The 15,869-nt window shown below is 36.4% G+C and overlaps 1 protein-coding gene across 2 annotated transcripts in view; it reads left to right on the forward strand.

The window, feature by feature from the left end:
- RAP1A (RAP1A, member of RAS oncogene family) overlaps positions 1 to 14,900 on the forward strand; it is an 85,247-nt gene extending 70,347 nt beyond the window's left edge. For both annotated transcript variants that reach the window (XM_006149592.3, XM_014588229.2), the window contains exons 5-8: positions 859 to 999; positions 3,922 to 4,065; positions 9,656 to 9,771; positions 14,207 to 14,900. In XM_006149592.3, coding sequence (XP_006149654.1) covers positions 859 to 999; positions 3,922 to 4,065; positions 9,656 to 9,742 — 372 coding nt within the window. In that variant the 3' untranslated portion in view covers positions 9,743 to 9,771; positions 14,207 to 14,900. The remainder of the gene's footprint in view (positions 1 to 858; positions 1,000 to 3,921; positions 4,066 to 9,655; positions 9,772 to 14,206) is intronic.
- The last annotated feature ends 969 nt before the right edge of the window (positions 14,901 to 15,869 follow it).

Raw genomic sequence — 15,869 nt, forward strand, 5'->3', positions numbered from 1 at the left:
GGAGGTTTGTGCGAGTATATTTTATAATGTTGTACAGTGACAGAATCACCTGACATTTCTCACAACATATCTCTGTTCAGCAATGCATGACTGTACTCTATGTAAAATCCTAAAACCTAAAAAAAAAAAAAAAACCCTAAGATTCCTCCTTGCATTAACATCTATAATTGTAACACATAGTAATGATTGTCACCAAATATGAAGAAATAGGCTTAAACCAAGGGTAATTTTAATTTGAGGTGACTAAAACTCAGTGGCTAAAATGTTAACAATTAGTGAATCTAACTGAAGGAGATAGATAGCCATTGTTCTATCCCATTTCCTTTCTGAAAGTTTTGGAATTGGGGGAAAAGTAAAAATATATGAACGAGCTCTTATAAAAAGTATCTTTTGATGGTTAAGGTAATAAAATCTGCCAGTAGAGATACCAAGATTGCTTATGCTGATGATTTAGTCATAGTTCAGTACTGGGTTTATACCTGACTGTTTCCACTTGAGCAGAAGTTGTGTCAATAATTTGCCAAGCAGAATTAATTAGGATGAAAATTAGTTAGGATCTAATGTTAAAAAAATAAAAGAATTATATACAGTGCTTCTAAATCACACAAAGGCAATTAACATAGTTAGGGATTCCTTTCAATGCTTCAGTTCATTGTCATTATTTCTAGTCACCTAAGGAAAGAACAGAGACATTTACTTCAGAGTTGCTGGAAACTATGTATTACATCTGTGTCTTCTGTCATAATAGCATATAAAAAAATATATAGTAACTTGCTTTTCATTATTCTGTTTTGAATTAGTCTAATATATGTTTAAGAAACATATATGTATTTACAATTGCATATTTTTTTATTATAGGAACAATTTACAGCAATGAGGGATTTGTATATGAAGAATGGCCAAGGGTTTGCACTAGTATATTCTATTACAGCTCAGTCCACGTTTAACGACTTACAGGACCTGAGAGAACAGATTTTACGAGTTAAGGACACAGAAGATGTAAGTATTCTCTCAATAAGACATACTGCCATCTCTCTATTGCCAAATACAAATACCTGTTTTCTCTATCCATAGAGGATTTGGAAGGTATTTACTGCTTGCCTAGAAGAGCCCCTGTGACCTCTCCTCACTCACAAAAAAAAAAAAAAAAAAAAAGCTCTCAAAAGTAACCTACAGATTTAGAGCTGAGATGTTTAGAGAATGAGGGCCTTTGTATTAAAGCACTCATTGTGCCATGTGGGTTAAAAGTGCAATAGAGAAAGAAAGGAGTCAAAGAATCCTCGGTAGAAATGGGTCTCAAGCTTTGAAAGGTGGTAATTATGTCAGAAACAGGGTTCAGAGAACATTGTTAAGACCCATGCTGGTATGTTACTGTTTCTAAAATTCCATTGACACGGTGGAGTTTTTCCTTTGAGTTATATTAAAGGTTTTAATAAACTGGACTTTTAAATTTTAATTTTGTTTAGAAGTTCTGTTTGATGAATGGTATTGTATTTATTGTGTCTCTTTTTTCTCTTGCACAAATGAAATGTGCGTTTTACATGTTTAGCTCAGTTTTGAGCTACAAAGAGTTCCTTTTCAGTTTTATGAATTAACATATAAGACTTCATTTTTTGTCTTTCTTGCTGTTTTTGTGTGTACTAATTATTAGTGGGAGCATATCTAAGGGGACTTCAAAAAGCTTGTAGAAAATGGAATTAAGGCACCAGCAGATGGTGTGACCATTATGTCACTGGACTTGCATGTTGTCAGTCACGTTTTGAATCCTGGATCTGGCAGCCTCAAACTCACACAGGGTGCATGTGTGTGTATACCCAAAATCTTGAAAGGAAATGAAGAAATGGCCATCCTCCTAGGGGGTGATTTCTCACTTTCTGTCTCTCTGTCCCTCTAGTGAGAGCACACGCCTATAGCAAAAATTTCTCTAAAATAAAAAAAGAAAGAAAAATGGAATTAAATGGAGCTAGCAGATGGCACAGTGGTTGAGGCTCTGGACTCCCACATAGCCAACTGCGGTTTGAGTCCTGAACCTGGCAGCTGGCTTTCTCACTTTCTCTCTCTCTCTCTCTCTCTCTGTCTCATGAGCATGAGTGTCCTGTAACAAATTAGAAATAATAATAATGACAAATAAAATTAAATAAATACATATTTCTAAATGGGATTAAAATATGAATTTATTTTGATGCAACATTTTGAAATCCCATGCATAAAAGTTGTTTTATTTATTTATTTATTTATTCATTTTAAGATTTTTGCTATAGTGTGTGCACTTGCCAGAGAAACAGACAGAAAGCAAGAAATCACACCCCCCCCCCAGGGGGATGGCCATGCTGCAATCCCTTCTCCTCCATTTTCCTCTCAGGATTTTGGGTATGTAAGCGCACATCTCAGAATGAGGGGTTTTTTTAAATCACCCCCCAGGGGGGATGGTCACGCCGCAATCCCTTCTCCTCCATTCCTCTTGGGATCTTAGGCACGTACGCACACACGCCCGGCGTGAGTTTTAAGCCACTGGGTCCAGGACACAAACCGCGGTCGACTACGTGGGAGTCCAGCGACATAGCCATTACGCTAACTGCTGGTTCCCTCAGAATGAGTTTTAAGCCTCTGGGTCCAGGACTCAAACCACAGTCAACTACATGGGAGTCCAGCAACATAACCACTATGTCATCTGCTGGTCTCCATGCATAGCTTTTTTATAATAATGCATTTTCTATGATCTTTTTGAAGTCCTCCTCATATATATCTTTGTTAGGACCTTAGCCTTGGGTAATAGTGTAGGCAAGGGGCCAGCAGGTGGTATGGTGGTTAGCGTGCTGGATTCATTCCCACAGGGCTGACTGCAGTTTGAGTCCCAGACCTGGTGGCTTGTTTTCTCAATTTCCCTTTCTCTCTCTTTGTCTGTCTCTGTTCCATTAAAATAATGATGATAATTAATCAATGATTAATAAAATTATTTTTAAAATATTGTATGTTAGAGATATTTACACTGCATGACTCATGACCAGCTGTAACCTAATGAATAGTTTTCTTCCTGTCCATGAGTAATTTATCCAAAAAAGTTCTTGTTTTCATAGGCAGTTCTGTCCACCTCACTCAGCTATGGTAGTGTTAATCCTATTATCCCACATGATAAACTGAAAGAGATGAGTTGTAGAGGCCTAGTGTGTTTAATCTAAATTGTGATAAATACCTATTTTAGGTAGAAAGTCTACCATGTCCCTTAAATTCTTTCTTTTACATAGTGTCCATCACCTCACAAACAAATGACTATATTCTGTAGACACCTTTAGTTGAGAAAATGAATGCAGTTCACTAGTTATCTGTTTTACTGGAAATAGAGAGTTGTAGGTGAATATAGCCAAGTATCTATGGCAGGGAGAAAAAGGGAAGCCATAACTGCTTTGTGGATTTACTTTTACTGGTAGTCCTCTTTAACATCTCTACTAAATGGTTCTTCATGTCTAAATGTCAAACATAGAATAGAACCTACTATTGTATTGGTCTTGCTACCACTTTTGGCATTTACTAGACCTGTGAGATGAAGTACTTAAAACAGTTAGTCCCAAGGATTATGCTCTTCTGTTTTGCAGGACATTCTTTCTTTGAATCCAGCTATTAGTAATGGTTTATATGAAGATTTTTTAATTTTCTTAAAATAATGTAACATGTGGATGTGGTAAATATGGGAAAGTATGTGTGTGTGTGTGTGTGTGTATATATATATATATATATACACAGACTCTTTTTTTCCCCTGAAGTCTCCCCCCAGTACACATATGTATACCTTTTAAGCACTTGGTGAAGCTTATAGTTTTAACTAATACATTTTAGACAGTGGCAGGTAATTTCTTGTTTCTAAAAGAAGACTTTAAGTAATGGGTATGTTATTGCTCATTTTATGTTATTTCCTTCCCACAGGTTCCAATGATTTTGGTTGGCAATAAATGTGACCTGGAAGATGAGCGAGTAGTTGGCAAAGAACAGGGCCAGAATTTAGCAAGACAGTGGTGTAACTGTGCCTTTTTAGAATCTTCTGCAAAGTCAAAGATCAACGTTAACGAGGTAACTTAGAGCTGCTGGGCAGCACAAACACGTGCCTTTTTTGTTTCCTTTGCTTTAAATTAACAGTCAAAATCTTTTTTTAAAGAAAAATGTTTGGTTTTCTTTGAGCAATCTTGATTCTATCAGTTTATAGAAAAAGTAAGTAATTCCTAGAATTCATATATCTTAGCTTGCATAAGATCACTTTGATGGCTATAAAGACATTTACATTTACTTTATTGTCAAAGAGGGTGTTAGAATCGAAGAACATGTATGAAGGTCTTGTTGAGCATCTAAATGATATTGCAGAAAGTGGAATGTGAAACATGTCACATCACCCTGTATTGTAACAGTTATCTAGCCAGGTGTGTATAAATATCAGTAGATTGTAAAGTCAAGTAAGAAAACACAAAAACCACAGTAGTTATTACAATGAACTTATGTTGCACAGAAAGATACTACTACTTTCATGGATATTACAGAATGTGGTATTCTGGTCTTATGTACCTTTGGTACATGTCTCAAAGTAGGTCATTCGTGTGAGTGTGGACATACAGTTGTAACTCATTCAGTCCTTGAGGCCTGATGAAGCAGGTGCATAAGGCTTTTTTGTTTTTGTTTTTGTCCTTGAGTTAGACTTTCCACTATCTTGAGATGATAACTGTGGACAGGAATGCTCAGCAACTTAGCTGTATGCCTAGATGTAAAGAGACCACAGTGTAGTGAACCCCTAAAAAAAATAAAATGCAATCCCCAACTGCCCACATCAATCAGATAAAAACTTAAAAGGTTTTCTTCACTTTTTTAATCTTAGCATATTTTTTAAGAACAAAAACAGCACTGTGGACTTCTTTCCTGGCCTTTCTCTTGTCTGTATACTTCTTTGTAGCATCACAGGTAATCACTTAGCATTCAGATTATTTAAAACATAGATGAGAGTAAGAGTGTGTTAGATTGTCAGAGTCCTATACTTTTATTTAATGTTTCTTGCTGGCCTGTGATTCTTTTCCATGACTTATAATATTATTGTAAACTATTAACCTGAATTTTTAAGTGATCAAATTACTTTAAACACCAGGCAGGAAAAAAATTAGCCTTACTCCAAATCCTGTGTTATATATATATATGTATTACAATAATATAGAATGCCAAAGTTTACTTTTTTAGCTAAAACCATTTTTAACAGTTATTTTTTATAAATAAGAAATTTATAAATGTCATTTATTCAGCAAATATTTAATGAGTACTTACTGTGTGTCTCTAGCACTGTGTTAGTTAGCCAGGTAACAGTCATCCAGACAGACACGATTCCTGCCCTAATGAAGTTTATATCCTAATGGGGTAACAGGTCCTGCTAAGATATTCCACAGCAGTTATTTCCTGTTTACTGTCAAATAAATGAAAAGAAATATGGTATGCTTCTAGCGTCAGCTTTCTCTGTCATAAAATTACAGCTTCCTAGAGATTATTTGTAAAAAAAAAAAAAAAAAAGTAAAGACTGATGATACAGTCTTATTTTTCTTTGAAAAATAAAATAAACTTTTTAAAAGATCACTTTAGGATCAGTGAATGTGCTTGGCTAGTGGGACAGTATTGCAAGGGCACCATCTGCAGGATGGTTGGCCCTAGGGATCTGGTTTGTTCTTTTTGGAATGTCTCATCCTCACTAGTACCTGCCCACCAAGTTCATCAGGCTCAGCTGGGGCTGGTTTGGGCCAGGATCTTATCATAGGACCTCTCTCTTCAGGAACAAGAACATAACAGAGAGGAACTCTTGTTATCTTTAGCATTACCTGTTAGTGGGGACCTACAAGCTACTAAACCCCTTGGGTGGCAGTTTCCAATGCAGCAGAGCTACTTTTTCACAGCAGTCTTGTTAAGGTCGGCCCTTGACATGAGGATTTATAAAACAAACATAGAAAAACAAAACAAAAGCCATCTTAAGCACTTTTACTTTTTTAAAAAAAATATGCAGACTTCATGCTAAAAATTCTTGAGAGTATAACTGAGTTTCTTTTCATGTTCCTCTCTTTGTTGCCTGATAATCCAGCTACAGGATTCCTTTGTTAGTTAATGATTCCTCATGCAGCTTATGCCTTGTGGAAATTTGTCTGATTTCCAGATGCCTAAAGATAGAGAGATAATACTTCACAAGATTGAACTCTTATCCTCAAATTTGAAAACAGACAAGGACATACTGCTTGGCTACATAACCCTCTAACTCTCTGGTAGTTTGTTTTGTTTTGTTTTAATCCTTACGCACACCTTTTTTGCAATGTTCCAAAGTAGTATATAGCTATACCAGAATCACATCAGTCTTAATCAAGAATGATTTGTTCTTTGCTGAGGCTGCTATAATGATTGGAATCAAGACATCCCAATTTAGGATTGAGAGAGGGATTGAGAAACTCTATTCTGTGTTCCCTTTAGATTTTTCTATAGTTCAGAGAGATGAGGAGGACCCTAGGCTGGGGACTTTCAGCATTTCTAACCAAATATTATAGTTCGAACTTGCCCTCATCACTGAACCATCTGCTGCTGTGAGGTAGGCAATGTTTTCCAAAGAAATAATTTAGAATAATACTACAAAAATCAGTTATCTTTCTGTATAGTATCAGAGACAGAAACTGGCTAACATGAAGAAACTGATATAGAAACTATGTGTGATTTTGATTAGCTTTCTGTTTTAAGTTATACTTTTTAAAATTATTTTTCCGATTACAGTTTATACATTGAGCCAAGGGCTTTTGTACATAAAATTCATAAAGGCTTCAGAGTTGTGGAAGTGATAACTTGGACATCGGAGTTATAGAGACACTACTGTTTTGTTCATACATTTTATTTTCAAACACTTCTAAGAAATAAGGCAGTAGAGAGTTAAATGGTTTGAAGAAGATGGGAGTGGAAAAGATGGAACCAAAAAAATATAAATGAGTCATAGATTTGGAATAAATCTTTTTTTTTTCTTTTTTCTCTTTAGCAATTTAGTATTAATCTTTGGACCATTTTCAAAGGCAAATAGGTTATCATCTTAAAGAAATGTAGTGGGCCGGCTGCCAGCTGGTGATGTGGTTAAGGTGACCAGATCCCACATGACTGACTGCACAGTTGGAGTCTGGACCCAGTGGCTTGGGCACATGTGCATGTGTACTTAAAATCCCAAGAGGACAATGGAGGAGAAAGGATTGTTGCATGGCCATACCCATGGGAGTGATTTCTCACTTTCTTTCTTTCTTTCTCCCTCCCTCCCTCTCCTGGCCAAGCATGTGGGCTCTATAATAAACTTAAAAAAAAAAAAAGTAATTGTTTACCATCTTAAAGAAATGTAGGAAAAAATATAAAAAATATTTTTTTAATTTCCTCAAAAGATATAAGAACAATAAAAAAAATTTCTGTTTACCCCTCATCCAGGTTTACTAGTTAATAACATCTTACCATGTTTGCTCAAATCACTACTTTACTCCTAAGGAAAAAAAATTTAGCGTTTTTTTGTTTTGCTTTTTTCTTTATGCCAACAAACATGTGCACATCCCAGGAAGTGAGGGAAGCACTCCCCAGTAGGGCTTGAGCACATATGCACACACCTAACATGTAATCCACTGAGACCAGGACTCAAACCCTGGTGAGCCATGTGGGATCTGGCTTCCTCTGCCCAGCACTTAACCATTACTATAGAGCTGGCCCTGCTCCCAGATATTTTAGTATGTGTATTCTCAGATCAGAGCTCTTCCACAACCATGACATAATTATAAAAGAAAAATTAATGTTGATACCATCCTTGTTGGTATATATTTGTATTTTGATATGCCTTCATATTTTGCCTACTGTCCTTGTAATGCCCCTTAAAGTCAGTGTATTTTTAAAAATCTACTTCTGCAAAGTTCTGTTTACTCCAAGTGAGTAACTGTATTACTTCTATGATGATTATTTTTATTCTAGGTCATTAGTAAATGAGTGTTTACATTTCATAGCAAAGAACCAAATTCACCGATCATTTCAGGTTTCAACACTTTGGCCTCTCTACTATTACATATAAACATATCAAAATTTCAATGATCTACTCCTGTAAAATAAGTAACACTTTTTTTTTCTTCTTTTGCGAGAGAGATGAGGAGAGAGAAGAAAACAGTGAGACAAAGGTATTTGTGATAGGATCTTGATGTGTCACCATCCTCCTGCCTCAGTTTCCCAATTGGCCAGGATTACACAATCACACCTAGTGTGTTCAGGTTGGCCAAGGAACCAGTCCCAGTACTCCCATATTGCTTCCAGCCTCCTGACCTGTATGCCACCACAGCTGGGCTTTGCCTTTGATACTTGCTCTTTTCATCCAGAAATGAATCCAAAAGACTTATTAACAGGTATTATTTTTTTAAGAATCAGTGGGCTTTTTCTAGTTGTTTAAGCAAAATTAATATCACCAGAAAAGGGAAACAAAGTCACGTCCTTCTACATGTTATATTGTGAGAGGGACACAACATCTCTTTTGTTTTACTCCCAAAAAAATGTGTAATCTGAATCTAAACATGAGGAAACATCAGACAAGCTCAAGTTGAGGGAAGATCTGTAACATTATTAGCCTTTATTTTTCAAAAATTACAATGTCCTAAAAAGACAAAAGCCAAGGAACTTTTCCAGATTTTTTAAAAGACTAAAATAGTAGGAGATAAATGTACTGTGTGATCCTGAATGGATGCAGCCCTTGAAAAGAAAGTTAAAGGACATTATTGGGATAATTAACAAAATTTGAATTTGCACTATGGTTAATACAGAGTAATGTAGCAATGCTTAAATGTCTTCAATGTGATAACTATAAGGTGGTGATGTAAGAGAACATCCTTGTTCTCGGTATATATACACACTCAACTTTTTTTAGAGAGAGATTTTTGCTATAGGGTACATGTGCTTTCCAAAGAAACAGAGAGAGACAGAAAACAAGAAACCACCCCTCACTGGGGACAGCTATGCTGCAGTCCCTTCTCCATTGTCCTCGGGATCTTGAGCATGCACACATGCATGCACACATGCCTAGCATGAGTTTTAAGCTGCTTGTCCAGGATTCGAACCACGGTTGACTGCATTGGAAGTTCAGCTACGTAACCATTATGCCATCTGCTGGCCCCAATATACATTCAACTATTAAGGGAGCTGTGTACGCAAACTACTCCCAAATGGCTCAGAAAATGAGTGTGTGTGTGTGTGTGTGTGTGTGTGTGCAAGCGTATGTGTGTGTAGAGAGCAAAAACTGATAAAATAAAAGTAACATGATGTTACTAATTGGTGAATCTGCAAAGAATGGGTAGAAGTTCTTAATATTTATCCTTCTAACTTTAAGTAAGTTTGAAGTTTACATTACCTTACTTTTTACTACCAATTATTTTTGTTAATTTAATACTAAATATCTAAGAACAAGTATATTTCATACTTCATCACAAATATGTAAGTCTTTATCCTGACTGAGAATCAGCTAGGGCTTCTAAGAAAGCTGACTTCAAAACAAAGCAGCAAAATACAGATGCAAGAGCAGAATAGTATTTAACAGAACCAAGATTGTGTGGAGCCAGGTCTCAAATGTTGGTCAAATAAGTACTTTTCTCTTGTTTTTACTTAGATATTTTATGACCTGGTCAGACAGATAAATAGAAAAACACCAGTGGAAAAGAAGAAGCCTAAAAAGAAATCGTGTCTGCTGCTCTAGACCCGTAGTCAGCAGCAGCTCTGAGCCAGGTAAGTTGCTAAAAACAGAGTAGAAGTCTTTCACATCCTCTTATTCTGGGTTTTCTCCAGCTTTAACCACTTCGTCGCACCTGTTAGGTGCTTCTAAGTCTCTGTAATTTGTAAGGTGCTTCTTAGAACCACCTTAGGGTGCTTCTAAGTCTCTGTAATTTGTAAATGTGATAGGTAACTTGTATGTACATGACCTGTTAGACAATTTACCCTTTCCCCTTGAGATTCTAGCTCTGGGAGGGCAAGGACTATGTCTATTTAGTTTGCCTCTGCATCCCAGCACCTGCTACAGTGTGGGTGTTCTAAACATGGTGGAATAAACGGAATGCTTTTCTAGATGACTCCCAAATTCATGCTGAATTAAAGTGAAACAGTGGTTCCTCTGAAACAAAGTCATTAGTGCACATTTGATGAATTATGTTACAATGAACATGCACACACATACACACGTGTGTGTGTGTATATTTGTGTGTGTGTGTATGTTCGTGTGTCACGCTTTCTTTGTCCTGATTTCTAACACCATGGATAGTTTTACCTCACTGAATTTTATATAAGCCAAAACTTCTATTTTATGTCTTGCTTTTCTTTCACTTAAAACTATGTTTCAAGAATTATCCATGTTGGGACCAGCAGTTAGCGTAATGGCTATGTCGCTGGACTCCTATGTAGTTGACCACGGTTTGAGTCCCAGACCCGGTGGCTTAAACTCATGCCGGGCACGTGTGTGTGCGTACCCAAGATCCCGAGAGGAGAATGGAGGAGAAGGGAGGGGGGTGTGGTCTGCCCCCCTGGGGGGGTTATTTCTCACTTTCTGTCTCTCTGTCTCCGTCTGTCTTTCTGGCGAGTGCACACGCCCTGTAGCAAAAACCCTTTCAAAAAAAAAAAAAAAAAAGAATTATCCATGTTGTATTTAGCAGTAGCTCATTTTTATTGTATGGCTATATTAGCAACATATTTTAATACTCTGCTATTGATGAACATTTGATCTTCCTTTGTGGGAACTGGCCTGGGTGGTTCTGGTGTACACATTCCTGTGCGTGTCTTTGTGCACATGTGCATACATTTCTGTTAGGTGTATTTCTAGGAATCAGATGACTACATTATGTATTATATGAGGGGACTCGAAAAAGTTTATTTTGGTGCAAAAAGTTTTGAAATCTATGCATATTTTCTTCATAATATGCATTTTCCATGAACTATGTAGACCCTGCATACATACAGACAACTTTGGTAGCTACTACTAGAAAGTTTTATAAAGTAATTGTACTAGTTTACACCTCCACCAGCAGTTTATAAGTTCCATATCCTACCCAAAATGGATATTGTCAGTCTTTTTAACTGGGCCATTCTAATGGATCTCAGGTGGTGTATACTTTGTATAGCAGTATTTCTTAGCTGCAGGTAACTTCTTTCAAATAAACGTTTCGTCTGTAGGCTGCAAAGTAGTTTACTCTAAGTACTACGTCAGTTTTCCTTAAGTGGACTCATTGGAGAGAAATTAATGGAGGCAGTTAAGCTGCCTATCAAGTAAGAAACCAGGCCCTGTGGGATCATTTGCTTTTCTTCTTTTAATTATGTATTTAAATCTCCTGAACAGTTTTTATTTCATAACTCTGTAAATAATACTATAAAAGAATATTTTCATGAAGTGGATTTGTGGTGTAATTTGATGCTAATTTTATGAATTTTACCAAAATTGGTCCAGTTAGAAGAAAGTAAACTCTTCTCACTTGACAGCTGGTTGTACTGAGTCTCTTGAGTCCGTTTAGTAGATTACCTCTTGCACAACTCCAAATTAACTCATGTACTTCCTTAGAGATATGAATAAGCATCTCTCTAAAGGGAAACAACTGAGTAATTGTATCCCCTTTTAAAATGAAAGTAGAGGACAAGTGGGCAGAAAGGAAAAGTTACGGTGTTTGTCTCTGGTAATCAGACTTAGGAAAAATAGCTTCTAGCCAGTGGTTACTGTAGTGAAATCTTGATTTGATCACGTTAGATCATCATTTCCCTGAAAGTGATTATTGTGAAGATCACTGATGTTTGTTTAGGTAAGGGTAGGGAAAATGAGAACTTCAGTTCTAGTTCTTAAATGTATTATTTAGCTCTCTTACAGTTGACTAGCTTATTGACACCATTACCTTAGGCAACCCTACTTTAATTTTCATTTCTTAGAAAATGTATTTTTGGGGATCAGAAGACAGAGTAATGATTACATTGCTGGATTCCTACATGTGAGTGACCATGGTTTGAGTCCTGGACCTGGTGGCTTGAAGCTCATGCCAGGCACATGTGCATATGTGCCCAAAATTCCAGGAGGATAGTGGAGGAGAAGGGATTGCAGTGTGGCCATCCCCCTGGGGGATGATTTCTTGCTTTCTATCTCTCTGTCTCTCTGTCAAGCGCATGTACCCTATAGCAAAACTCTTTCTTAAAAAGAAAGAAAATGTACTTTTAGTTTTATTTAAAGGAAAAGGTGCCAACTTCTGCCTATGGTGAGTTTTACCTTACAAAGGAAAAATCTTGATCTAGATCTAGAAATAAGGCTTTCATCCTGGTTGTGTAAATTCTTAAACTCTAATAAATCACTTGAGATCTCTGTGAATGTTGCTAATACCAAATAATAGGTCTCTTTCTCTCTGTCAAGCGCATGTACCCTATAGCAAAACTCTTTCTTAAAAAGAAAGAAAATGTACTTTTAGTTTTATTTAAAGGAAAAGGTGCCAACTTCTGCCTATGGTGAGTTTTACCTTACAAAGGAAAAATCTTGATCTAGATCTAGAAATAAGGCTTTCATCCTGGTTGTGTAAATTCTTAAACTCTAATAAATCACTTGAGATCTCTGTGAATGTTGCTAATACCAAATAATAGGTGACTTAGCAATCAGAGTACTTTACAGTGCATTTTATTGCGATTGTAGACTTGAAGTGCCAAGTTGCCCTGTACTTTTTAGTTTTGTTATAGGGCACAGGTGCCTGTCAAAGTAATGAAGGATGGTGGGGGAGAACACCCCTGGCAGGGGGCGGGGGGGGCGAGGAGGGCATGCTGCAATCCCTTCTCCTCTTGGGATTTTGGACATGCACACACATGCGCCCAGTGTGCTTTTCAACCATGGAATTTAAACTGTGCAGTTGACCACATGGGATATAGCCACTTTAACTACTGGCTGGTAGTCACTGGCTGGTCCTTTCCTATACTTTTCTAAGTATTGAGATAAAGGGTAGATTTAAATAGCAACTATAAATGTTTTTACTAAGAGTACATGAACTATGGGGAGTGCTTATCTAGTTTATAGTCTTTAGGCAAAATTGTATAGGAACATATTAATCTCTTTTTTATATATCCCATTTTTAAAGACTTTTGAGAGAAATCCTTCATGAGGAATTCTTCCTTTAACTTAATATTCTTCTGCTGAGCAGTAAGAGGCTACCTTTGGTATATTTGCCCATGGATATGGGACCAGCTCTTTCTGTATCATCTCTTTACCCTGCCTTAAAAGTAGTATATACAGTGATAAAGTGGTCTAAGAATAGAAGTGAAATATCACGGAACCAGCAGATGGTATGGTGGCTAAGGGCGCTGGACTCCCACATGGCCGACCGGACCTGGCAGCTTACTTTCTCACTGTCTCTCTATTTTTCTTTGTCCTTCTCTGGTCAAGTTGAGAAAGAGAGAGAAAGAGACAGAGAGGGAGGGGAAAGGAAAGGAGAGGAAACTAAAGAAGGAAGGAAAGAAGAAAAGAGAACAAGAGAGAAGAAAGAAAGAAAAAAAGAAAGGAAAGGAAGGAAAGAAAGAAAAAAGAAATTTGAATAAAGCAGTTCTTTAAAGAAAAGAAATATCATTGCTTTTCTCTTGACAGTACTCTCAGATACAATGTGAAACATTAGGTATAATAAAACTGAGGAGAGCTAAAGTTGTTTATAGACTTCCTCCTAGCTATGAACTCTTTCTCTATATTTGATTATTTTTAATGACTTTTAAAAGGTATTTAGGGATCCACAGGTGGTATAGTGGTTAAGGTGCTGGACTCCCACATGGCTGACCATCATTCTAGTCCCAGAACTGGAGGCTTGAAACTCATGCTGGGTGTGCGTGCGTGTGTGCCCAAAATCCTAGGAAGAGAATGGAGGACAAGAGATTACGGCGTAGCCAGCTCCCCAGGGGGTGATTTCTTGCTTTCTCTCTGTCTCACAGACGACTGCACGCACCTTATAGCAAAAATCTCTCTCTCAAAAAAAAGAAAAAGGTATTTAAAATAACCCTGTTACTGTAGCTATTCAGTATAAAGTTTTCTAGTAATGATAAGCCAAAGTCATGTTTTCTATATTATTGGATTTCTGCTTGCTTACTTCCATGTTTCCACATCAGGTGTTTAATCGTATTTGTTTGTGTGTGTGTGTCTGTCTGTCTGTCTATTTCTGTTCATTTGTTTTAGAATACAGGAATGAAGAACTGTTGCCTAATTGGAAAGTGCCAGCATTCCAGACTTCAAAAAAACAAATCTGAAGAGGCTTCTCCTGTTTTATATATTATGTGAAGAATTTAGATCTTATATTGGTTTGCACAAGTTCCCTGGAGAAAAAAAAATTGCTCTGTGTATATCTCTTGGAAAATAAGACAATAGTATTTCTCCTTTGCAATAGCAGTTATAACAGATGTGAAAATAAATATACTTGACTCTAATATGATTATACAAAAGAGCATGGATGCATTTCAAATGTTAGATATTGCTACTATAATCAAATGATTTCATATTGACCTTTTTATCATGATTCCTCCCTGTCAAGCACTAAAAATTGAACCGTTAAACTTTATATCTGTAATGATAAAGATTATGAAATTTCCCCTCAGACTCATTGCAGCAGATAACTTTTTTGAGTCATTGACTTCATTTTATATTTAAAAAAATATGAAGTATCATCTGTCATTATATTCTAATTAAAATTGTTTGTGCATAATGCTTTGGAAAAATGGGTCTTTTATAGGAAAAAAAACTGGGATAACTGATTTCTATGGCTTTCAAAGCTAAAATATATAATATACTAAACCAACTCTAATATTGCTTCTTGTGTTTTACTGTCAGATTAAATTACAGCTTTTATGGATGATTAAATTTTAGTACATTTTCATTGGTTTGTGTGTTTTGTTATTGTTTATGGAATTAAGGACTTTATTTTATAATGACCACATTGTTTTAAATGCGACAGTAGCTCCCTTCTGCCTGATGGCTGCAGAACACTTGGCTTTAAACTATACTGAGTAACTGGTGATTTCTCTATGAACAGATCTCACACTTTCTGTTCTAGATATATTTATTCCTATTATACAGTGAAATACATCAGACTACATAGAATAGTTTTGTATATTCTCTCGATCTTAAAGATTGTATCTTATTGAATAAAATATCCCACTGTGTATTATTTTTATATGTAAAAAGATAAGTTTAATACTGTATCAGGGTTTAACTTTTACTGTTCAAATCTTCCACAGCTTGTAATTGCATCAAAGGAATCCTTTTGCCATTGTTAATTTGTTGGACATGGGTCCACCAATGAAGTGTCATATGAAAATTTCAAGCTTGCTTTATATTAGATGGAAGAATCTGAGAAGTGAGTGAAAGTTAAAACACATGTAAAGAATGTGTCAGTAGCTTTTGCTCCAACTATATATGAAGTAGTATAGTAGTAGTAATATGGAAGAAATTGCTGAGTTAAAAATTTAGCTGGCTATATAGTGGTGCTTTTTTTTTTTCCTTCCCTGTTCTTTCCATTTTTATAAAAGATAGGGCTTAAGTGGAACATGGACCCGGGTGATATTATGTGCGTGTTCTCCATAAGGAGAAGTAGAGCAAACAGCTTGTTAGCCAGGTAAGCACGAGAAGAAAAAACAAGCTTAGGAACTCTGTGCCTTGTCCTCACAAATTAAGGAGGAGAAGACCAGTCCTAGAAAGTCTAAATCATTGCTCAGGGATCTAGATACTTTCTTGTTGCAGCTGGGTATGAAGAAGTGTTCATGCCTTGCTGAGATTTTCCAGAAGTGTGGTCAGCCCACCAGTTACTAAATTGAGATTTTGAAATCAGGTTTCAAATGTAAGCTCT

Source organism: Tupaia chinensis, unplaced genomic scaffold, assembly GCF_000334495.1.
Source record: "Tupaia chinensis unplaced genomic scaffold, TupChi_1.0 Scaffold000270_2, whole genome shotgun sequence".
In the NCBI taxonomy this organism is placed as follows: Eukaryota; Metazoa; Chordata; class Mammalia; order Scandentia; family Tupaiidae; genus Tupaia; species Tupaia belangeri.